A 24,436-nucleotide genomic window follows, 5' to 3' on the forward strand; every position below is an offset into this window, starting at 1 on the left:
TCTTACCACAAAATTAAGTCATCGCTGATGCTCACAATAAGTCACATTCTCTTAGGATAACGGGAGAGAGTAAATGAATGAGGTTTCTGATCATTATCACCAATATTTGCAGTCACTAATTTAGGAACCAGTTGTTGACAACCCAGTTATTGATGGGAAAGTAAGAGTACCCCAGTCTTATTTTCTACTTGCTGTGAAAGGACTTGATGGACATCAGCTGAGGTCCCCTAACTTCCCCAGAATGCATTTCATCTATAGTGGTGAAACAAAGGCAGCTCTCAAAAATGAACCACAGACAACAGATCTAAAACATTTCCAAGATTAAAAACTCAGGAATGGTGTCTTATAGGTATGTGGCAAATTTTATTCCAGTTATCACAGCGACATGTACAGAGTAGATACCTAATAAGTAAATAAATATTTATTTAAGATATGGGGGAGGGGTATGATTATAAAGGGTGGCATTGAGAAATTATCATTATTTCTTGAGGATCAGTTGAAACATCAGACACCAAAAACTATGTTCCTGAGCTAGCCAGTGCACACAAAATACCAAGGAGCAAGAGGGGAATTCACTCAAAGGAGAAGTGGGAATCAGAGGTAAAAATCAGGAAGATGTTTTCAAACAACTTCTCCAAAGCAATTCGGTAAACATTTACTGAGCCCTTTTTATGGGCAAGAAGCTGGGCTGGCTGCACTGGGAGACACACAGGTGAAGCAGATGGGGTTCCCACCCGAGTTCAGGGGGGAAGATGAAACATGAATGAAAGCAACGTTAGTTAACAGGAGGCAGCTCATGAGACATCAGGCAGAGTCCAACACAACACTGCAATGGGAAATTACCACCGGCCGCAGGGAATGCATGCAAGCCACCTGCTGGAAGAAGTATGTCAGAGCTCAGCTCGGGAGGACACGGACTCCGACAGGAGTGAGTTGTTAGCAGTGTGGGTGGCATCACAATGCAACATGGCGTGGGAGTGGCATGAACAAAGAAGCACAGGAAGAAAAAAAAAAGTCTGTGTTTAGGGCATGGCAATGGCCTAGTTTGCCTAGGATACAAAAACATTCCAGATTAGGGTACAAACGCAGGAAGGAGGCCTTGAATGCCACACTAAGGCACTGATGCTCTGGTTGGAAGGCAGTGGGGAGACATTTAATGTTTTTAAGGAAGAAGCATGACTAAAATGAAGCTCTGGGAAAATGAACCTGGTGGCAGTTCATCATTTATGATGCACTATAGCTGGAAATATCTATCAGGAGGCTACTGCTAATAGTCCAAGTGTAAGTTTTTGAAGGCCCAAACTAGGGCAGTAATGGGGCAGCAAGAGATTTTTTAATAGCTCTCCCTCCATTATTAAAAGTAATACATTATTCATAGAAGCAGTCTTTGTAATAGGCAAAAACTGGAAACTATCCAAATGCCCATCAACAGAATGGATAGACTGTGGTATATTCACACTATAGGACATTTTATAATAATGAAAATGAATGAAATTACATGTAACAAGACAGATGAACCTCACCTAATAATGAAACAAGCCAGCCACAAAAGAGCATATCCTGAATGATTTCATTTATATCAAGTACAAAAACAGGCGAAACGAGTCTATACTATTAGGGGTTACCTTTGTGGGGGAAAGAAATGATGGAAGCAGGCACGAGGGGGCATGTGGGTTCTGGTAACAGCATGATGAAGAGGTTGTGATAAAACTACAACTTGAGTTTTGTTTTCCCATTCTTCCTTTAATCTTCCCTGCCTCTAGATGAAAACTCGGGCAGGTCCCATTACTTCGCTGTTCCTCCTACAGAATATGCAGTGTTACAGTCACTTTAAGTAGCAAATGCAGTCTCATTCACAAATTAGAATATTCCATTCTGTAACAATAAAAATTCCAAACAGCATTGCATCATGTCTACTCTGCCAGCTTAAGGCCAGTTTCAGACTAAAGCCTGCAGTACAAAGGGGTGGGGGCATGGTTGGCTTTTCCACCCTAAACCCTCCTAGCTCATCCCGACCCCAGTCCATCCAAGAGGATAGGCAGTGGAGGGCTGGGATGGGGCGGATGGGTAAGGGTGGGTGGCTTGATGCTTTCTAGGCCTGGCAGATGTTTCAAGCTGGTTCTCTGGTCAGCCTGGCAGATAGTTAAAGCAGATGCTTCCCCCTGTGGTCACTTTTCTAGGCTCTTCAGTGGTTCTCCATATGTAGGTGACCATTTGTAGCTCTTTCCTCAACTGCCCTGGAAATCTAAAAGTTCCCCTCCAGCCCAAGACAACTCTAAGGCATCTATCGCTCTTTCCACCCATCTGACCCCATCTGGCCCCCAGTCCAGGTCCAAGGCAGTGGCCCTCTCTGGCTCCGTTTCCAACGTCCCTTATCAGCCCTCCATCATCCTCTAGATTTGCAGGCAGTTAGGCCCAGTCCATAGGGGCTTCGGCTTTCTCAGGCACCTGTCTGGGTTCCACACGCTGCAGAAGGAGCCCCAAGTCCTCCTGCTGAGGCATCTTTCCCAGGGTCCTGGGGTCAGAGGGCACCCAAGGAACCAGGAGGCTGGCAATGACTCTCTCCAAAGAAATATCTTTATCCTTTTCCTTCTTCTGACTCCTTTATATCTTTGGCCTGGCTAAGGGGCCAGGAATTGTGAGGCAGATTTTCCCTTATTTTGGTAAATTCTGCATATGTGGTGCCTGCTTCATACTCATCTGGGAATCTTGGTATCCACTGTATTTGTGCCTCAGTGAGGCAGGAAAAGTCATATTCTAACATTCTATTACACATACTGTAACAATTTCAGACTGTGTAGAAGATGAAAAGAAAGAAAAAATCATCCACAATTCTAACACCCTAAAATACCTATTAGCATTTTGGAGTCAACAAAATGATATTTCTTTCAGATACTATTCTCCAAGTATCTCCCTCTTGCCTTGCTTTCCTTTTCCTTCCTTCCTTCCTTCCTTCTTCCCGCCCTCCCTTCCTACTTAAAAAATGGGATCACACTAGACATACAGTTTTGTAAATGTTTTTAATCCATGCCAACATATAAAGTGTCATTTTAATCACTTTAACATTTAAAATTATATTCTTCCTGTTTTGAACATTGTTATTTCCAATTTTATTATTATCAATAACACAATTATGAATATCTTCATGTACAGAACTTTTAAAAAAGGATTATTTCCTTTGGAAAAATAGTCAAGAGTTGAACAACTAGACATTTTGAAGGTAAAATCAACATGATTGGGTATACAAGTAGGGGAGAAGGAGCGGGAAAAATAAAATAAGGCAGGAGGTCTTTTTGTTGGGGTGAAGATGGGTTGTTTTCAAAGTGATCGAGTTTGTGGGTCCACAGGCTAACCAGGTGGAAATGCTCAGCTGTGAATATGGAACTGGAAAGAAACCAGATGGCTCCTTCCTTTGAGAAGTTTGGCTATTAAACAACCCCTAGGGAAGCATGATTTCATCAGGCTAGAAGCCTAAAGGTATTTGTAGTTAGATGGGAAAAGAACCAGTGGAAAGAGAGAGAGAGAGCAAGGTCTCAAGTCAGCAGGCAGAAAAGTAATCTAGAAAAGAAAAGGGTCAGGGTAGGAAAGTTATTTGAAAGGGCAGAATTTGCTGAAGAGGCTCCTAACAGATGGCTTTTAGTTGCTGGTTAAATCATCTGCTGCGAGTGAGAATGACAGGCGTGTGACTCAGGACTTGAACCATGACTGTTGCACTATTATTTTTAAATAATCTTGGAGCTTACTTGAGGCTACTCAAAATAGGTCTCAAAATGTGGTCTGTAGCATTGGCATCACCAGGCACACCAGACCTGAGACAGAATCAGCATTTTGAACAAGATCCCAGGAGATTCTGTGTCCATTACAGTTTGAGAGCACTGCTGTAGCACATCGTCCCCACTTAACAGAAATGGAAATGGAGGCTTCAGAGAAGAGCTACTTTTCAAGTTCAATTTGCAAAGGTTGGGAGAGTTCGCTCTGGAAATAAATGGGGATTCAATGAAAGAAGACAAAAAGGGGACTTCAAATGGAAGTGAAGTTCCAGCAGTGTAATGTCATGACTTTTCTGAGAATATGAGCATGGTGTACAGGAGTGGAGGAAGTGGAATGGTCTGGGGCTATCCAACATTAGGTTTAGAATTGCTAAGATGGACACCACAGCAGGTAAAAAGAAGCAAAGACCCTGCAGTGATATTGAAGCCATCCCTGAGATGAATGCTTTTAGAGTGGGGCGGGGTGAGGAAGAAGGCACGTGAAGCCACATGGGGATGGACATTAGAGGGCTCTACGTGAGGAAGGGATAGGCTTGGGAACAGACCAAGAACTGGTGGTTGGCATGAAGGAATGGGGAAGAAAAGGAGATTGTGATCAAAATGAAGAATCTCAAAGCTTGAAATCCAGAAACTGGAGCACTTTTAAGTAATTTACAAAGTCAGGTTAGCCATCTCACAGGGGCCTGAAAATCATCAGTTTCAGAGGTTAAGAAACAACGAGACCAGAATATGGACGGTGTTGAAATCTCTGGGGATAATGGAAGTGGGAGTGGAAGAGAAAAAAATCTATTGACATTTAGAAAGCACAAACTGTTCAGTACTGATTTCCTCACATACACTTCCCTTGGTATGTCAACAAACAAGAAGAGTCACGTGGTTTGCTTAAAAAAAATAAAAAGCTCTTTCTCTATGTAAAGTGACAATTCTTTCTGAAACTTTCAATTCAAAAACTTGGTCTGACCAGAGTTTCTTTCTTTCTTCTTTTTTTTTTATTAGTTTCAGGTGTACAGAACAATGCAATAGTTATCCTTTTCACCCCTCCCAAAGTAACAATGCTCCTCCCCCCATCCATGGCCCTTCCACCCCCCGATATCATACTTATCTATTACAATTCCATTGACTCCATTCCCACACTCCACATCCCGTGACTATATGTATATATAATTATAGTTGACATAAATGTTATTCAACATCAGCTTCAGAAATACAGTGCGGTGGTCAGACCTCTACACCGTCTATGAAGTGGTCTCCCTAACAAGACATGAGTTTATTTCTTTAGTTCTCCAACTCAGAGGACCTAACTTGGAAAAGACCCATTTCTTCAAGGATTTGAATACTCCTGCAACAGCAGAACTAAGTGCAAAAGGACAGACCCCCTTATTTGAGCCAATAGTTATTATCCTAGTGACAGCTTTCTGGAACACAAAGACTTGAGGAGCAGTTTGTGAGTATACAGCTATGTGAATAACAATTTACCATATACAATGTCCTAGCTTAACCTAGCTGTCCCTCTTTATGAATTTACATTATTATAATGAGAATACACGAGGAAGAAGTAGAACTAGAAGATCAAAGGCAATTTTTCATTTTCTGTCAAGAGTTCAGAGATAATTCTTTAAAATTCACACACACACACACACACACACACACTAACAGGCACACAAATGCATAGAAATTTAATGGCAACAGACTGTTCAGCTTTGGAGAAGATAGAAAAAACATACAGCTTTGGATTCTAGAAAAAAGTCATTGAAAAGAGGAAGAAAATACAAGAACGATTCATTTTAAAAGAATTGGTAAATACAGTGTGTCTTAAGCAACAAGTTTGACCAAGGAACTTACCTTCCGGAAGACCTGCTGTAACCACTTCCAAGGGAACCTGTTTGGTGGAGGTGGAGACCCCATTCTATTCTCCTAGGCCAGGGTACCACTCTGCCCCAGAGAGCCAAAGTAACAGCAGAACTGTCAAGGAATTCCGCTGGCACCTATCAGGAAGCTGACATTCTCTGCTCTGATGCAGTCATAGGAAGCACAAGAAACCCGGATTAATAATGGACTTGAAATATGTAGAGGTGATCAACACTTGATACCGAGTAATGTTCTAGTCCAGTTGAGAGTGATAGGGCAATCTCACCTGGGCTCTTTATGTTCCTCCCATATTAGATATTAAAGCCTTTACCAGTGATTTCTCAAGTATTTGCTTCTTGGGCTGGATTTTAACTAACACCAAAGAGATGATTGGGTAGTCATTTTAAGGTGGTTGAAATGAATGCTCTACATCAAATTTCTTGTCAGAAGTTCCCAACAACCCTTCATATGACACTGCTATTTACAACAAATTATCATGGTTATCTTAATAACTTAATCTATTTGATAACAGTGTACTTCTGAGAGGACAGTGGTTGCAAAAGTATTTTTAGCTGCCATCAGTGACTAGATAATTGTCTTCCTGTTTACTTCAATTCCCAGTTGAATGTGAGTTGTGTGTTGAGTCTCTGGAAGCACTCCTCAGCTCAAATACTGTCAACAAAGAACAAACTTGGGGAGAAAGGGCTTCGGGGAATCTTGAAACACCATAAAACATACATAAGAGATAATTTCTCAAGATTTACTTTTTGGTGTTCCTGTCTTATATTATCTTTCACCCCACTGTTTTCTATGGTTTCCTCTAAGTAGGCCTCTTAAATCTCTTACTGGAACACCCTTCATTTATTTATATAGTATAGACTCAAGCAGACTGCTCGTCATTGGCTGGGACAAGGCAGGGAAAAGCTAGTTCTTCTCTCCTTTCTTCCCCCTCCTTTTCTTGTCCTTGTTCCCCTCCTGCCTCCTGTAGGGCTGTTGGGCTACACAGATGCTTCATTTCCCACTACCCCTCACTCTCCCATATAATTTCCACCAAGAGTTGCCAGATTTAGCAAGTAAAAATACAGGATGCTGGGCGGCTGGTTAGCTCAGTTGGTTAGAGCGCAGGCTCAACACCAAGGTTGCCAGTTCGATTCCCACATGGGCCAAGGAGCTGCGCCCTCCACAACTAGATTGAAACAACTACTTGACTTGGAGCTGATGGGTCCTGGAAAAACACACTGTTCCCCAATAAAATTTCTAGGAAAAAAAATACAGGATGCCTTGTTAAATGTGAATTTCAGATAGACAATGAATATTTTTAGTATATGTCCCTGCAATACTTGGGACATATTTATACTAAAATACGTTATTTATCTGAAATTCAAATTTAAGTGAGAGTCCTGTATTTTATGTGGCAACCCTCCTCTCATCCTGTGGGGTACAGGAGGCTCCAGCAGCTGACTGGTCCCTCTTATTGAGAACTCTATCTGCTTCAGTCCCATCCTGGAAAGAATACCCAAATCGAAATACTATCACTTCATCACAGTGGTCTATGTTCCTATACTCCCAGTTGGCCCAAAAGGGCTCCCTTAGACATTTTTCACTCTGAATTTTGGATTGTTGAAGGATGGGCAGAATACCAGATTGGGATCCCATCTGGCTTTGCCCTCAATGACCTCGATAATTTTGATTTTTAGCAAATGAAGATGAGACTTACTACAATGGACCAGAATTCAGACGCCAACATAGCACCCTTCCTTTCCATTCCTGCTTTAGAATGAAACTATCAGGGAAAAAGAAATCTAATGTGAACACATATGATGCATTTTATAGTACCTTAGGATGGAAACCTGCTAGAGGACCAAGGAAGCAATAATTGTATTTAAGTGTAAACTTGAAAAGTTAATTTCATGCAAAGAACAAGGCATCTGAGGTGAGGTAGTCCCACTGGAGCACTGAGAGAATGAACTCAGGCTTCTTTCTCCTTTGAGATTTTCTCTTTATTGGGTCTGAGAACAAGAAGTGGAAAAGAGAGTATAAATTCAGAAGCATGCCAGAAGGAAGCACAAAGCTCTTTAGAACTATTTTTCAGTGGCAGAGTCGGTGGCCTTACAAAACCTTCATTGTTTACTGCTGACTTTAAAGATACTATCAATCTACAGTACAGCTTTTTAAAGAATTTCTTCTTCCCACTGTATCTTGGACCTTGTGTGATAGGTAGCTTATTTCACTCAGGTGACCAGAATACAAAAAGGCAGCCTAGGTGTTGGGTACCAGCTTCCTTCATTCAGAGAATCCCTGCACTCCCTGGGGTCCTGTGTTAGTGTGACTTACTCTAAGCAGTCCTAGAATGGTTCCCCCACCCTTGGACAGAGGACAGATGCACTTCAATTTATACCTCAAGCAGACATTAGGTTTTTGTTCTTGAATGGTATTAAAGAATTTAAAAGGAATGTGATTTCCCTACCAAAATTTTCTACATTGAGCCATTCTGGAAACGTGGGCTCTTAGAGAGGTACTTCCTGTTTCCTTCCTCTCATTCTCCCTTTCTCTTATGCGGCAACCAAAGTTTCTAAATGTAAATATTGGAGGCTCTACCATTCAGTCTGGCTTTTTATGAGCCACTCTAGCCTACATCACAGTGTACAGTAGAAGAAAGAACAGTTGGAGAGCAATCAGAAGAAATGGATTATGGTTGAAATGTCTCCACTAACTAGCTGTGGGACCCAGGGAGGCCCTCCATCGTTCTGGGTCTGTTCCTCCTCTATAAAATGCTACTTCCTGTTGGACTCTATGTTCTTTTTTTTTTTAAAGATTTTTATTGGGGCATTTAGGGGATGGGAACAGTTCTGGGGAATTGGGGGAAGGGGAACAGACAAGTTGCTGTCGTTTTGTTCTTCAGTCTAGTTGTGGAGGACGTTGCTTCACTGGCCCAAGTTGGCACCATCATTGCGCTCTTCCCGGGCGAGGCAGATCAGTCGCCGGCATCTGGACGGTTGCTCACTGTGGCTGCTGGCCGCTCATGCTGGCTGCTGGCTACATACGGTAGCCCATGGCAACCCACTGCCACAGGGGCTGCAGCCTACGCCGTCGCCGGCGACTCACGGCAGCCCAGCTCCAGGTTGAGCTGTTGTTCAGCATCTTAGCTGTGGAGGGCAGTGTCACTGGCCCTCATATGTGGGATCCGAACCGGGGCCCTCTGGTGTTCCAAGCCAGTTCTTAACCATCGCGCCACTCGGCCGGCCCTGGACTCTATGTTCTTTAAGGTTCACTTCTGCTCTAAAGTTCTAGCTTCTTTGTCTATCCTTTCCCATCTCTACACATGCTTTTTTCTTTTAAAATTTTTCTTAAAATTAGGATAGTTCCTTTAAGAAAAAGCTTAACTCACTGAAAGCATAGTTTTCTAAGTATGCAGTGTATGAAATTTAGAAAATCAGCAGCTTGGATTTATGAGAGCTTTCTGATTCTCACAATCTTTCAGTGTTCTCAATTTATCACTTTCCTAGAGAGCTCTTAGACTAGATGTGCAGCAGTGTTGAGTCCAGTAAACAGATAAGTAGATGAAACATCCCATCCTGTTTTTCCTGGATTATCTCTCTGCCCATAATACACATTCTACTTATATCCGTGTATACTGTTTTATGTAAATTAGGTCAGTTTTTCATGTAAATATCTTATGCTAACATACGTTTTTGAGTTACACTGTTGTAAATGCATCAATTTCAAGTGCTTAGTGTGATGAATTTTGACTAATATATGTGTATACATACACCTATGTTCGTATCACCCAGAACTTGCCATCACCCCCAGAAAGTACTCTATGTCCCTTTCTTGGGGAAATTACTATTCTGATTTTTATCACCATAGATTGGTTTTGCCTGTTCTTATTAAATCATACTATATATATCAGTAAGGAAAAAACTGTCACAAAGTGTTGCAGACATGGATATTTTCAGCTAAAATCAAGGCCCAGTGAGGTGGCTAGCAAGGGGTCAAAACAGAGAGGAAACTATCAAAACTTAATCACTTTGTTAACTAAGTCAAACTTAATGAAATGAAAAGAATCTGTATACTTTAGAAAGCCCTCATACCAAGTGATGGAATTAACAGTGTTCACAAAATGTTGAACCAATTTGGAAGAGGCATTATAGAATGAAGAAGATCATAGTCTAAAGAGAATAACTGTCCCCTTGCCTCCAACCCAAATCATTGGGTGATAAGTAAGAGTTGCTACTAAGGCTTTGATATCTTGGTCAGTTTATCACAGAGGACCAAAGTGATTCAGTGTGGGTAGGAGATAACATGTAGATGAGATGTATCAGAGATGAGAGAAGGGGGTTAGAAACAACCCACGGCTCAGGGCCAGATGATTGGTTCTGCTATTGGTGAACCTGGAAGGTGAGGTCAGGAGTAACAAAATGAATACCAGAAGCACCTGTCGCCCAAGTAAATGAAATAGATGGCCCAATAAGAGAAAGTTAGGTTACTTTGCACTGAGTTCCCCAACTCTGGCTAAGCCTCCAAAAAATAAATGTTAGGGGGGAAAATGCAACTGGTTATGAAAAAATGTTATAACTCATTTAATTAAAAAATCAATTTGTTGACGTAGAAACCAACTGGACCAAACAGGACAAATGGATCAAACAGGACAGAAGCAATGATCTAAACAAGGACCAACGTAAAAGCTCTGATGCCAACCAGGAGGGCACCCAAACAGAAATTGAGCATGGGGGTAAGAGTCTTTATGTCTTTCTCTGCAGGCAAAGCCATTTGGTAGGCACTTCGTAGGAATATCTTTCCACCAGGTCTTCATCATACGGTATGTGCCACGAATCTCCAGTTGTTTGCACCACTGTGTCATAGCTGAGAATATGCTGTTGAATTAAAAAGGGAACCACAAATTGAGAACAACACTAAAGGGATATCTGGCCATTTCCCTTTCTTTTCTGAAAACTTCTTAGTTTGCTTCAGAGACATAGTCTCTGTCTTACTTAACAATGGATTTTCAAAGAACAGTTAGCTCTGTAAAGATAAACCCTAGTATTAGGAGTTCCTTTTCTGGGAGGGCTCATTTTTAAGGTTGAGGACCCTGTATAGGTGTACACACACACACACACATACCACGCATGCGCACGTATGCTACAATATTCCTTTTGTTGCCTTAATTAGTTTTATATGTGAAAGAGAAAAATTCAAATATACAAAAATAGAGATATAGTATAATGAATTCCCATATACCCATCACCCAGCTTCAACCATTATCAACTCAGGGTTAATTTTATTTCATCCATACCCCACTCACTTCCTTTCCCCTACCGCCACCCTCCCCCACCCAAAGACAGATATTATATAATTTCTTCTGTAATTCAGTATGTATCTCTAAAAGACAAGGACTTATTTTGTAAACATAAGATTAATACCATTATCAGACCTAAGAATTAATAATTCCTTAACATCATCAAATTTCTGTTTACATTTCCAATTATTGTATGTGTGTACATATATTTTACAGTTTATTTGTTTGAGTAGGAATTGAAATAAGGTAATTATTACATTGTGCTTGTTGAATTATCTCTTTTTTTTAAAAAAAGATTTTATTGGGGAATTGGGGGAGGGGAACAGACAAGTTGCTGTACTTTTGTTCTTCAGTCTAGTTGTGGAAGACACTGCTTCACTAGCCCATGTTGGTATTATGATCATTGCGCTCTTCCCGGCTGAGGCAGTTGGTTGCTGGCCATTATATGGCCGCTTGCGGCGGCTCACGGCAGCTCTCGCTGGCTGCTGGCCACTTGCAGTAGCTCACGGCAGCCCACTACAGCAGGGGCTACACCATTGCCGGCCACTCATGGCAGCCCAGCTCCAGGTCGAGCTGTTGTTCACAATCTTAGCTGTAGAGGATGCAGCGTCACTGGCCCATGTGGGAACCAAACCCCGGACCCTGATGTTCAGAGCTTGCTCTCCCAAGCCAACTGTTAACCAACTGAGCCACTCGGTCGGGCCCCTTGAATTATCTTTTAATTTTCTTTTAATCTAGAGCTTCCCTTTCCATCTCTATTATTCTTACAATCTTTTGTTGTTGAGGAAATCAGGTCAGTTGTCCTATATTGTTTCCTACAGTCTTGATTTTGCTGATTGCATCTCTGTGGTATCATTTGATACTATATTTCCTATAAATTTATTATTTTGTATATTTTTGACCATTGGACCATACCATTGGTTAGTGTATTTTTCTATAATAATTCGCCTTTGGATTTTCTCCCTTTGCTTTCATACACGAGACATCCTTGTATTTACACTTACAGGTATCTAAACTAGAATCAAAGGAGAACTCAACTGAGACCATGCCATAGCAGTGGGTTAAACAGGAAAATGAAGTTACTTAGCAGAAGTATGATGAACCATAAGGGATGAGGAATTTTGAGCTATTACAAATAAATAGGAAAAGAAAAAGCACATATGAAGAGTTTGTAATTAATCACATAATTGAAGTCACAACTGATGACATCCCAGGTGTTTTCAATATACCAATTAATGTGGGATTGGCTTATTAAAACTTTTGCTCTGGCAGACTTTCTGTTTCCAGGAACTGGCTAATTTCAAATGCCAAACTAAAACAGAAAAATGAAGCACTTAGAATCTTCATCTATTTGCAACATTCTTTGATTATGCCACATTCTTGCTACGTATTTGACTCTGCTGACATTATGTAGAGAACAGATAACATACCTGAAAGGTTAGTTTTGATCCTGGAAACTTATTGATAATGGCCAGCTGATGTCCCTGCTGCCACTTAAAGAACAGGCGTTGGGTCTTGGCATCAGCTAGACAGGCCTTGTGGTCCCGCATCAGATCTTTCGTGATAAACTTGCAGTGATTCCCTGAGTGCAGTGTGGCATACAGAAGGAACGGGTCATCCTCTGAGCTGGGCCAGGCATAAGAAAGGACACAGTCAAGCACACTCCAAGGAGGCAGAGGACAGCATCCTTCACCATGCTCTTTACTGCTTATTCTACTTTCCTTAGAGGGGCTCTGCATTCTTACTGACATGATTGCAGTGATACTCATGAACCACCTTACTGGTAGGAAACACTATCTAGAACATGGATGGAAAGCTAAGGGGAAGGGAATGCTAATGTTTGGGGCTCCTAATAGCTCAACTGGGCTCTCCCACTACAAAGAAGAATTCTAACAATAATTCTCTCTTCACACTCAAAAGTTGGTTTTCTGTGTTCCCAGGGCATTTTTCCTATTTGCCTTATCCACAACAGAACACGTCTTACCCCTATTCCTCATTCAAATTCAAGAAACCTTCACAATACTGATAGGGCAGGATGACACTTCATTGCAAGCCACCAGAAAGAAAAGGCTGCCCTCAAAGCCGAAACTGGTCTCTCAGAGCAGCTTCTGGGTTGTCACCCAGATCAGCACCCAAAGGCATCTCCTGCTTTGAGAAGAGCCAGCGACTCAGAGTCTCCAAAGGACCACCAACACCAGCACTTGCCACTTTAGTGCACGTACTGTCCAATCAGCAGTAGCTACCTTGGCTCAGGAGATTTGAACTACAACATGTGATATGCCTATGGATCCAAATGACCCAAAGTAGGACCATTTAATGTTTATTTTACACTGAAGTATGTCAAGTGAAATGGTAAAATGACTGGAATCTGCCTTAAAAATCTCCAGGAAAAAGAGAGGAAAAGAAAAAAGAAGAAAACATGGAGGGGTTGTATGGAACAAGATTAGCAAACGGTAGTAATTTTTGGAGCTGGGTAACAGTTACAGGGGTATTCACTAGACTGTTCTTTCTAGTGTACATACGAAAAGGCTTCTTTGGCACATTAATGGAAAATAGAGTTAATGTTAAAAATTTAATATTCAAATCCAAAGCCACAGAAGGCCAACGAACCAATCTTTACAACTGGATTTGGAACTTCAGTGGATATAATAAATACAGACCCCAAAACAAGCATGCAACCAATTTCCAACAGGCTTCTTGGTTATAACACTTTGTATTTATCTAATTCTTCCACAAAAGAAAAAAAAATGATGATAGCAACTAACATATATAAGCTTTCCACATACTTGGTGCTGTGCCGAATTTTACGTTTAATCTGCACAACATCCCCATGAGGGTTACATATGAAAAAAAAGAAGACTGAGAAGGAAAACACCTTCCCAGATAGAAAGTGGTGACAGGGCCATGACCTGAACCTGGGTAGACTAATTGCCAACCCCACACTCACTCTAATGTCTACTCAGTGTGGCCTAATGGGATTGCATGAAGAATGTTATTATTGTCTTCTACTCTTAGAGAGACGGAAGCATCCCCTCCCCTGAATAAATAAAAGAACTTAGCTAAAGGAAAAAGGGATCCCAAACAGGTGTGGGATCTCAATGAGGGGTTAGTCTCCTGCTTCATGCATCGAGAGCCATTTTACCTTTTTAAGAATAAATTATTTGGGAAATACTGACCAATCTTGATGTTATCACATTCAACCTAATGAAACCTAGACTAGGGACTGAGGCACATTCATTATCTGTATGAAGTCGGAAATAAACGTTTGTCGGCACATAGTAAGGAAAATAAAACACATATTAAAGTTCATTTGTGCTGTCGAGGATCTGTGTCCCTCCTGATTAGCTGCTTTCTTCTTACTTTATGGACACTGTGCATTTATTTTATCACCAACTGTGTTTTCCATGTTGCTTTGGCTTCCTGGGATGCTGTAGCTCACAGCAGCATCCGGGCCCCTCACTTGCCGCCCAGAGCCCCCGAGGTCCTCTGGAATGTGGTCCCTGCCTTCTCTCTGACCTCAGAACCTACTATTTTTCCTCTTGCTGCTACAGCCTATCTACACTGACCTGCTTGCTTTCCTCAAACATGCTAAGCTCGTTCCTGCCTTAGGGCTTTTTGAACACTTGATGTTCCTTTTACCTGGTGTGTTCTTCCCTCCCCCTTTCTCAAATGATGCTCTCCTTCCCTTCAGACTTGCGCCTCCCAAAGGTCTTTCCTGATCACCCCATCTACTACCCTCTGACCTACCCCTACCTAATCCCTTTCTATCTACTTACTCTGCTTGATTGTCTTCATAGCCTTGATCAATGCCTGGAATTAGAGACCTGTTTATTTGTTTACCTGTTTATTGTAAGTCACAAGAGGTCAGGGACTAGGTCTTGTTCACTGCTGTTTTCCAAGAACACAGAAGGTGATCATATTTGTAAAATATTTGTTAAATGATCTATTTAGGGCCTTATAACATGCATTCTGTGTGCTAATCTCACTTTATCTTCCATTCCTTCTTCATCCTGATTTCCTAATCTCATCTATTTAAGTTTATTCTGCTGTAGAAACTATTTTTGTAAGCTGCCTCAAAATGTTTTTTTGCAACAAGGCCGAGTATACATACGTGCCCTTTAAAAATGGTGAAAATAGGTACCTAACAAACGGATGACGGGAGCCTAGTGTAATTCACTTAGTACCTTCCATACTTACATATTGTCAGCAAAGAAACAGCTGGCTTGCTTTTGCACCTTTTCCATCTCATCCTTTCTCCACCGGGCACGCGATGTCAGCATATGCTTCCGGCCCAGGACCAGCACGCGCAGATTCTGCTTGGCTAGTTGAGAGACCACACGCTCGAGCTAAAAAACACAAAGCCAGCCCCGAAGAGGGTCAAGGGAAAAAGAATCTCAAGTAAGTGGAATGATTCTTCCAGCTTGTAATCCCGATGGTGAAACACTCTTTTCTGGTAAGGGGTGAGAAAACATTCCTTAAAATAATTTCCATCTTCGCAAGCCTGAGGAAATGCTTCCATTTTATAAATGAATGTCAGACTCCATTGGATCCAGGGGAGTTTTCTAATAAGCACAGACTAGATGAGCTGTTTTTGAACTGTGTTCCCTAGAGCCCTGGGATAGAGATAGGGAGGCCAAAGAAGATGGGGTCTGGTTCCTATACACTCCCAACCCTGTATTATCCAAAACAGGTCAGCTTTTGTAAACATATATATTAGTATGCTGCATAAGTTTTCATTTGAATAAAGGGTTCTACTTATTTTATTTATTTTTAATTATTATTATTTTTTTAGATTTTTATTGGGGAATTGGGGGATGGGAACAGTGCTGGGGAATTGGGAGAAGGGGAACAGACAAGTTGCTGTCCTTTTGTTCTTCAGTCTAGTNGAAAGAAAGATGAGTGTGCAGAAGAAAGGCACTTGCCTAAAACTGTGACAGTCTAGCTATGAGCCCACCTCCTCTGGGGTAAATTCCAATGCTGGATCCGGTGGGTTGGGTCAGAGTCAGAGGTGTACTGAGAACAGTACGGAAAAAGAAAACTAATTCTATGTTATATCAAAAATAAAGCTGGGAGAAATTTCCACTCTGGGAAGACATAGATGTACTTTTCCCTATTTCTCCCACTAAGCACAACTAAAACCTCAGACATTGTATGTAAAATAAGCATAAGACTTTGAAAGGTAGAGAGGAAACAGCAGATTGGCTAGGGACCTTGAAATATGAGGAATGACATGTTGGTAAGTACGTGGATTTTCTTCTTCTTTTTTTTTTTTTGGGTGGGGGAGGTCATAGAATAAGCGTTTATTATCGGAGCACCGGTTATCTGAGAAGGCAGCATAAGACAGGGTGACACCAAGAGTCCCACGACCTGCAGGAGAGTTGTCATCCCTGGTTAACACCTGCAAAAACGGCCTTCTTGGATTTTGTTTTTATCTCATATATCCTAGACTTGAAGCTGAAGAAGCCAGCAACCTGGAAATGCCAATGCAAGCAGACAAAACAACAACAACAACAAAAACCCAACATCTAGTTGTGGAGGATGTCGCTTCACTGGCCCAAGTTGGCACCATCATTGTGCTCTTCCCGGGCGAGGCAGATCAGTCGCCGCCTTCTGGACGGCCGCTCACGGTGGCTGCTGGCTACACACAGTAGCCCATGGCAACCCACTGCAGCAGGGGCTGCAGCCTACGCCGTGGCTGGCGACTCACGGCAACCCAGCTCCAGGTTGAACTGTTGTTCGCATCTTAGCTGTGGAGGGCAGTGTCACTGGCCCTCATATGGGGGATCTGAACCTCTGGTGACCCAAGCTAGCTCTTAACCAATGCGCCATTTGGCCAGCCCCGGGTTCTACTTATTTTAAAAGATTGCAAGTGCCTGTACTAGATAATGACTTCTCAGTCAACTTTTCCGTGTCATGATTCTGCTGAGACTGTTACCTTTCATTGGAATCCCTTTTCCTCCCAAAGGTCTGTCAATTTCCATCCATCATCTAGCCTATTTTCCAGTCAATGACTTTATCCCCATTTGCTCTACTTTCCACATGTCTTGTGTGCACATGAACTCCTCTCAAAAGTCTATACTGGGGGCCAGCTGAGTAGCTCAGTTGGTTAGGAGCTCGCTCAAGAGTGCAAGCTCAGAGCAACAGCGGTTTGAGTCCTGGCCCGAGCTGAGCAGCCGCTGAGCTGCCCATAGGTGGCAGGATGGCTCAGCTAGAAAAAAAAGAAAAAAAAAGTCTATACTGGGATTGTTAGTAAATCTAGTACTTTGGTGAGCTTGCCTATAATCAATCTTTCAGAAGGAAAAGTCCATAGACTACTTTCATGTACAACCTATTAAACTAAGCTGTGATACTAAGTTCAATAAAAGCTATTGAAAATTTATAATTTATGTTATATATATTTATGTTATATATATGAGTATGTCAGAGATATAAAATTTCTTTAATTTATAAGAATTGCTGGGCCGGCCAAGTGGTGCGTTGGTTAAGAGTTGGCTTGGGACGCCAGCTCTGAGCAGCAAGGCCCTGGTTCAGATCCCACATGAGGGCCAGTGACGCTGTGCCCTCTACAGCTAAGATGATGAACAACAGCTTGACCTGGAGCTGAGCTGCCATGAGTCGCTGGTGACAGCGTAGGCTGCAGCCCCTGATGCAGCGGGCTGCCGTGAGCTACCATGAGTGGCTGGCATCCAGCATTGAGTGGCTGGCAGCTAGCGTGAGCTGCCAAGAGCCGCTGTGAGCGGCCGTCCAATGGCCAGCGAGCGACTGCCTCACCCAGGAAGAGCGCAATGATAATACCAACATGGGCCAGTGAAGCGACATCCTCCACAACTATACTGAAGAACAAAAGGACAGCAACTTGTCTGTTCCCCTTCCCCGACTTCCCAATGCTGTTCTCCTCCCTCAATTCCCCAATAAAATCTTAAAAAAAAAAAAAAAAAAGAATTGCTGGGCCTACAAAAATCACAAGTTGAAAGTCATTGAAGAAATCCTTAATTTTTTTTGGTCTTGGTGGGAAAAAGCACTTGTTTTAGTCTAGCTTTCCCTTACTCATAATTTCTTCCCATGCAGATTTTCTGGACATTATATAAAATTCTTTAATCAATAAAATTTCATTCATGTATTTGGTCAGTTGTGTCAAATGCTGCTTTAGCACGTGTTATGTCTAATACACATGTAGACTCTGACAACCTAATAATGAATTAGCAAGGGCTGAATTTTAAATTACTGTTTAATGCTTTGGATTTATAGTGTTTTCTTTTTCTCTATTTTTGTCTATCCTACTACTCTTATTATTTTAGGAAACAGTAGTTGGTTTTATTATGCCAAATTATTAATTCTAGAATTAAGAGACAGAATAGACACAACTTGCTCACTGAAGGTGAGCTAATACTCAAGAAGAGAAGCATACCAAGGCCAGTGTGAGGACTCTAAACCCCAAACTTTATAACCAGTAGAATATAATTCTTTCCTTCAAAACTAGGAATCATCAGCAGTTATTTCCCAGGCCTCTCTATGTATAAGGCACATGATAGGTATCACAGCGTACACAGTTTTAAAAGATATGGTCCCTGCCTTTAGTGAGGTCTAATAATTTTCTTACCTAATTATCAAGCCTAGAGAAATATATATGTTGGCTCTACATATATTGGATAGTTAATAAACATTTTCTGATTAGCTTAAGCATATATACACATCTATTTTTATGCATTATAAAAGTTGCTCATTTTTGAAAACTTGAAAATTATAGATTAGAAGGAAGATAAAAGAAGAAATCACTTGTACTTCACTACCCAAAGATTGTTAACATATATTTACTCGTCTTTGTATTCTATTCATTTTTATATAATCTTATAGGCTATTATTTTAACAGCTAGGCTACTAATCAAAAGCAAACATCTACGCTAAGAAAGTTTAGTTCATGGATTCAAACACCTCAAGACATTGAGTATCTCCTTCAGAATGCACTCATAACATTCCTTTCTTAAAGCTATGTTGAGATTACAGATTACTTTCAATGACCCCAGACATAAAATAGAAACTGGATTCATTAAGAGGAATGACAATTACTTTTTAAAATTTCCATATGAATTCCCACAAAGTTATTGTAAAGACACATAAACAAATTCAAATAAAACCAATTTTGGATATTGACTACTTCAGTTTCCATGCAACTGGGAAGACATGGCTTAAAAAAACGACAACACACACACAACTGGGTCTTCATATCTATACCCAGTTTTAGATAAATGGCCTTGAGTTTACTAATATTAAGTTAAAGACAGAGACCTGAAGAGGAGCAGAAAAGGCTAAGCTTGAACTACTCTGGGGCACCATCTTGTGGCTGAGCAGTGTCTACTAGCAGCAGCTCTGAAAATGACGCAAACAAAGGCGAATAAAAGAAAGGCACAGGAAAAGAAAGAAAGATGAGTGTGCAGAAGAAAGGCACTTGCCTAAAACTGTGACAGTCTAGCTATGAGCCCACCTCCTCTGGGGTAAATTCCAATGCTGGATCCGGTGGGTTGGGTCAGAGTCAGAGGTGTACTGAGAACAGTACGGAAAAAGAAAACTAATTCTATGTTATATCAAAAATAAAGCTGGGAGAAATTTCCACTCTGGGAAGACATAGATGTACTTTTCCCTATTTCTCCCACTAAGCACAACTAAAACCTCAGACATTGTATGTAAAATAAGCATAAGACTTTGAAAGGTAGAGAGGAAACAGCAGATTGGCTAGGGACCTTGAAATATGAGGAATGACATGTTGGTAAGTACGTGGATTTTCTTCTTCTTTTTTTTTTTTTGGGTGGGGGAGGTCATAGAATAAGCGTTTATTATCGGAGCACCGGTTATCTGAGAAGGCAGCATAAGACAGGGTGACACCAAGAGTCCCACGACCTGCAGGAGAGTTGTCATCCCTGGTTAACACCTGCAAAAACGGCCTTCTTGGATTTTGTTTTTATCTCATATATCCTAGACTTGAAGCTGAAGAAGCCAGCAACCTGGAAATGCCAATGCAAGCAGACAAAACAACAACAACAACAAAAACCCAACAAAGGCCTGTTCTCTCTACCCAAAGAACCAGGAAAGGGGCAGTCTAGCAAGACTTAAAATAGACTGTGATGGATATATATATATATATTACCTACAGCAACAATTTAAAATGCTATACAGAGAGATACACTCAAAAACACTATGATTAAAAAACAAAACACTATAGATACATAAAAACGTAATTCTAAAAAAAGTTCAAATAGCCCACACGAAGGCAGGAAATATAGAACAAAGAAATGAAAAACAGAGATGAGAGAAAACACAAAATAAAGTGGCAGGCATAGGCCCTAATACATCAATAATAACATGAAATATAAAGGGTTTTAATACATTAATTAAAAGACAGAGTTTGGCAAAGTGGATTAAAAAACATGAACTATTTGTATGCTATCTTAAAAAACTCACTCCAAATATAACAATATAGGCTGGTGGAAAGTAAAAGGATGGAAAAAATTATATCATGCAAACACTCCTCAAAGGAAAGCTACATTAATATTAAATGAAGTGGCTTTAGAGCAAAGAAACAGAGGGATAATACATAATGATAAAAGGGTCACTCTACCAAGAAGATATAGTGAGGGGGCAGCTGGTTAGCTCAGTTGGTTCGAGTGCAGTGTTCATAACACCAAGGTTGCCGGTTCAATCCCCACATAGGCCACTGAGATGCACCCTCCACAACTGGATTGAAACAACTACTTGACTTGGAGCTGATGGGTCCTGGATAAACACAGTGTTCCCTAATAAAATATTTTAAAAAAGAAGATATAGCGAAACTAAATGTGTGTGCACCAAACAAGAGAGCTGCAAAACAGGTGAAGAGACTTCAACACTGTTCTATCAATCACTGAGAGATGAACTAGACAGAAAATCAGCAAGTATGCAGAAGTACTCAACACCACCATCCATGTTCATAAATTGGGAGACTCAATTCTCCCCAAATTGACATAAAGGTTTAATGCATTCCTGTTAAAATCCCAGCAAGATTTTTTGTTGTTGATACAGGTAAGATCATTCGAAACATAGATGGAAAAACAAACTAATAAGAACAGCTAAAACAATTCTGAGAATAAATAAAGTTGGAAAAATCAGTCTACCTCATTTTAAGCCTTATCATACTGGTGAAGGGATAGACATAAAGATCAACAGAACAGAAAAGATCACCCAGAAATAGACCCACACAAAAATGCCAAGGAAATATACCCTTTTCAACAAATGGTGCTGGAGCAATTGGACATCCATAAGTAAACAATGAACCTCTACCTAAATCTCACACCTCATAGAAAAAAAAATCAAATCAAAATGGATCAAGGACCTAATGTAAAACATAAACTATAAAGTTTTAGGAAAAAACCTAGGAGAAAAATCTTCATGATGTAGAACCGGGCAGAGTTCTTAGACTTGACATCTAAAACATAGTCCATAAAAGGAAAATTGATAAAAAAGATTTCATGAAAATTAAAAATGTGTGCTCTGTGAAAGGCCCTGTTAAAAGGATGAAAAGACAAGTTACAGAGTGGGGGAAAATATTTGCAGACCACATATTCAACAAAAAACTAATATCTAGAACATATAAAGAACTCTTAAAACTCAACAGTTAAAAAAAGCAAACAATCCAAATAGAACATGAGCAAAGAACTTTCACTGAAGAAGATATCTAGATAACAAGAGCATGAAAAGATGTTTAACATTATTAGCCATCGGGGAAATGCAAATGTAAAGAGGTATCACTACAAACCTATCAGAATGGCTAAAATAAAAAATAGTGATAACACCAAATGCTGGTGAGCATGTGGTAAAACTGAATCACTTATATATTGCTGATGGGAATTTAAAGTGGTACAGCCACTCTGGAAAAGTTTGTCATTTCTTATAAAACTAAACACGAAACTACCACACAACAGAGTTACTACACTCTGGGCATTTATCCCAGGGAAATGAAGATTTATGTTCACATAAAAACTTGTATACAAATATTTACCTACTTAGGTTTATTTGTAATAGCCAAAAAACTGGAGACAATCCAGATTCTTTCAACAGGTGAACTGTTAAAATGTGTATTTCGGCACCATGGAATACTAATAAGCAATAAAAAGGAACTACTGATATCCTAACAATCTGGATTGATCTCCACAGAATAATGTTGAGTGAAAAAAGCCAAACACCAAAGGTTACATACTGTATGATTCCATTTATATAACATCCCTGAAATGAGAAAATTATAAAGATTGAGAAAGATTAGTGGTGGCCAGGGACTAAGGTGAGGGTGGGGTCAGGGGCAAAGTAGGTGTGGCTAAAAGAGGGCAACATGAGGGATTCTTGTGGTGATGAAAATGCTCTCTGACTGTATCAATATCAATATCCTGATTGTGATATTAAAATATTGGTTTGGCAAGATGTTACTATTGGGGGAAATCGGGAAAAGATACATGGGATCACTCTGTATTATTTCTTACACCTGCATATTATTTCCTACATCTACAAGTATCTCAAAATAAAAAGTAAATAGAAAGCCAAAAAAACCCCACAAAACTTAAAAAAACCTCAAAAACAAACGGCCTTCACAGGATAAAGGGGTCTGTGACAAATACCCAATGTGTACAGAATGGTCAATATCCCACCAAAAGACAATCTTCCCTTTGAGACTATAAACAGGGATTAGGTTTATTTATTTTTCTTTATTTATTAACTAAATTTATTGGGATGATATCAATTAGTAAAATTATATAGATTTCAGGTTACAATTCTGTAATACATCATCTATACATCACATTGTGTGTTCACCACCCAGTCAGTTCTCCTTCCATCACCATATATTTTACCTCCTCTTCTACACCCCCGCCACCCTTATACTCTGGAACCCTTAACTATTGTCTATGAGTTTTTGCTTGTTTGTCTTTTTCCTTTATTGCTTTCAGTTTTAATGAGAGAGATGTGAACGAGTTTCCTGGAGTTCAGGGCAGTCCTGATTGGAGAAGCGGAGATTCACCTTGGGCAGTTCTCAGCCTGGAGAACCCAGAGATGGTGGGGACAGTTTCAGAATTGCCTAAGGGGTCTGGAATCTGTGCCACACAGTAGAGCAAATAAACAGTACAGCTCATTCTAGAGAACACCTAAAATTCCAAATTGGTTCCAGAAGTCCAGGTACCCAGTACCTCACGGTTAACCTGGGATCAGATCTCAGCCCCTCCCCCCGCTCCTACCTCTCTCAACCCCCCACATCGCTCCTTAGATATCTAAAGGCTAATTCTCCAAAAATCAGAAGAATAAGGACAGATTTCAGCTTAATATTTGGTTCAAACATTCTCTGGTTTGGATTCCATTCTAATTTGATTTATCTCCTATAGAAACAGATTAAGAGGTGGTTTTTTTTTTCACTTGTAAGAGGCACACTTACTTTTGACATAAAACTGCTGAAAGGTACTTCCTGAGCTTAGGGTAAAAATAGGCTTGGCAGGGCTACAGTGTTAGAAATAACAGCTTAGGGATGCTCAGGAAGTAGAAAAGCTGCCTGGAAGGTGGGAGAGGTCAGTGAGAGCAAGAGCTTTTCTGAGTAATCCTAAACACCAAGTGCTACTTCCTTTTCCTATTCTTAACTTTTTACCCCCACCTCTGCAGTCTCTGGCACTTCCTGGGTTGTGTGGACTGTAGATCTTCAGAAACTCTAAAGCCTTAGGATCCCATGCCTACAGACCTCAGAAGTTCTAGCCAGTTCTTCAGCAAGATAGCTATAATCAATATACCTCATATATACGAATACTCATGATAGGGTACCTTCAGGAAAGAAAGTTATGGAAACAACCCAAATGTCCATCAACAATGAATATATGAACCAGATGTTGTCTAAGCATACAATGGAATATTATTCAGCCTTAGAAAGGAATAAAGTTTTGATACATGCTACAACATGATGAACCTTGAAGACATTAAGTGAAATAAGCCAGACACAACAGGACAAATATTGTATGATTCCATTTATATGAGGTATCCGGAATAGTCAAATTCATAGAGACAGGAAATAGAATGGTGGTTGCCAAAGGCCAGGGGCAAGGGAAATGGGGAGTTATTGTTTAACGGATACAAAGTTTCTTTGGGAAGATGAAAAAATTCTGGAGCTGGATGGTTGTGATGGCTGCACGACCATGTGAATATACTTCATGCCACTGAACTGTACACTTAAAAATAGTTAAAGTGATAAATTTTATGTTATGTATATTTTAAGACAATAAAAAGGTTTTATTGTAAAAATTTTAAAATATAAACAAAAGTATGCAGAATAGTATGATGTGCCCATCACCCAGCTTCAGTAAGTATCAGCTCGTGGCCAATTCCAATTTTATCTATATCCCCTCCCAATTCTGCCTGTCAGATTATTTTGAAACAAATCTCAGACATCATATTGTTTCATTTGTGACTATGTCAGAATGTATTTCTAAATATAAAGGCTCTTTAAAGAATAAGCATAATACCATTA

At 40.4% G+C, this 24,436-nt stretch overlaps 1 protein-coding gene across 2 annotated transcripts in view; it reads right to left on the reverse strand.

The window, feature by feature from the left end:
• Nucleotides 1-8,802: 8,802 nt before the first annotated feature.
• Nucleotides 8,803-24,436, reverse strand: part of PRORP (protein only RNase P catalytic subunit) — a 127,575-nt gene continuing 111,941 nt past the window's right edge. For both annotated transcript variants that reach the window (XM_019644684.1, XM_019644685.1), the window contains 3 exons: nucleotides 15,112-15,260; nucleotides 12,345-12,540; nucleotides 8,803-10,492 (listed from right to left, as the gene is read on the reverse strand). In XM_019644684.1, the coding sequence (XP_019500229.1) occupies nucleotides 10,361-10,492; nucleotides 12,345-12,540; nucleotides 15,112-15,260 (477 nt within the window). In that variant the 3' untranslated portion in view covers nucleotides 8,803-10,360. The remainder of the gene's footprint in view (nucleotides 10,493-12,344; nucleotides 12,541-15,111; nucleotides 15,261-24,436) is intronic.

This window comes from Hipposideros armiger, unplaced genomic scaffold (assembly GCF_001890085.2).
Source record: "Hipposideros armiger isolate ML-2016 unplaced genomic scaffold, ASM189008v1 scaffold_90, whole genome shotgun sequence".
NCBI lineage: Eukaryota > Metazoa > Chordata > Mammalia > Chiroptera > Hipposideridae > Hipposideros > Hipposideros armiger.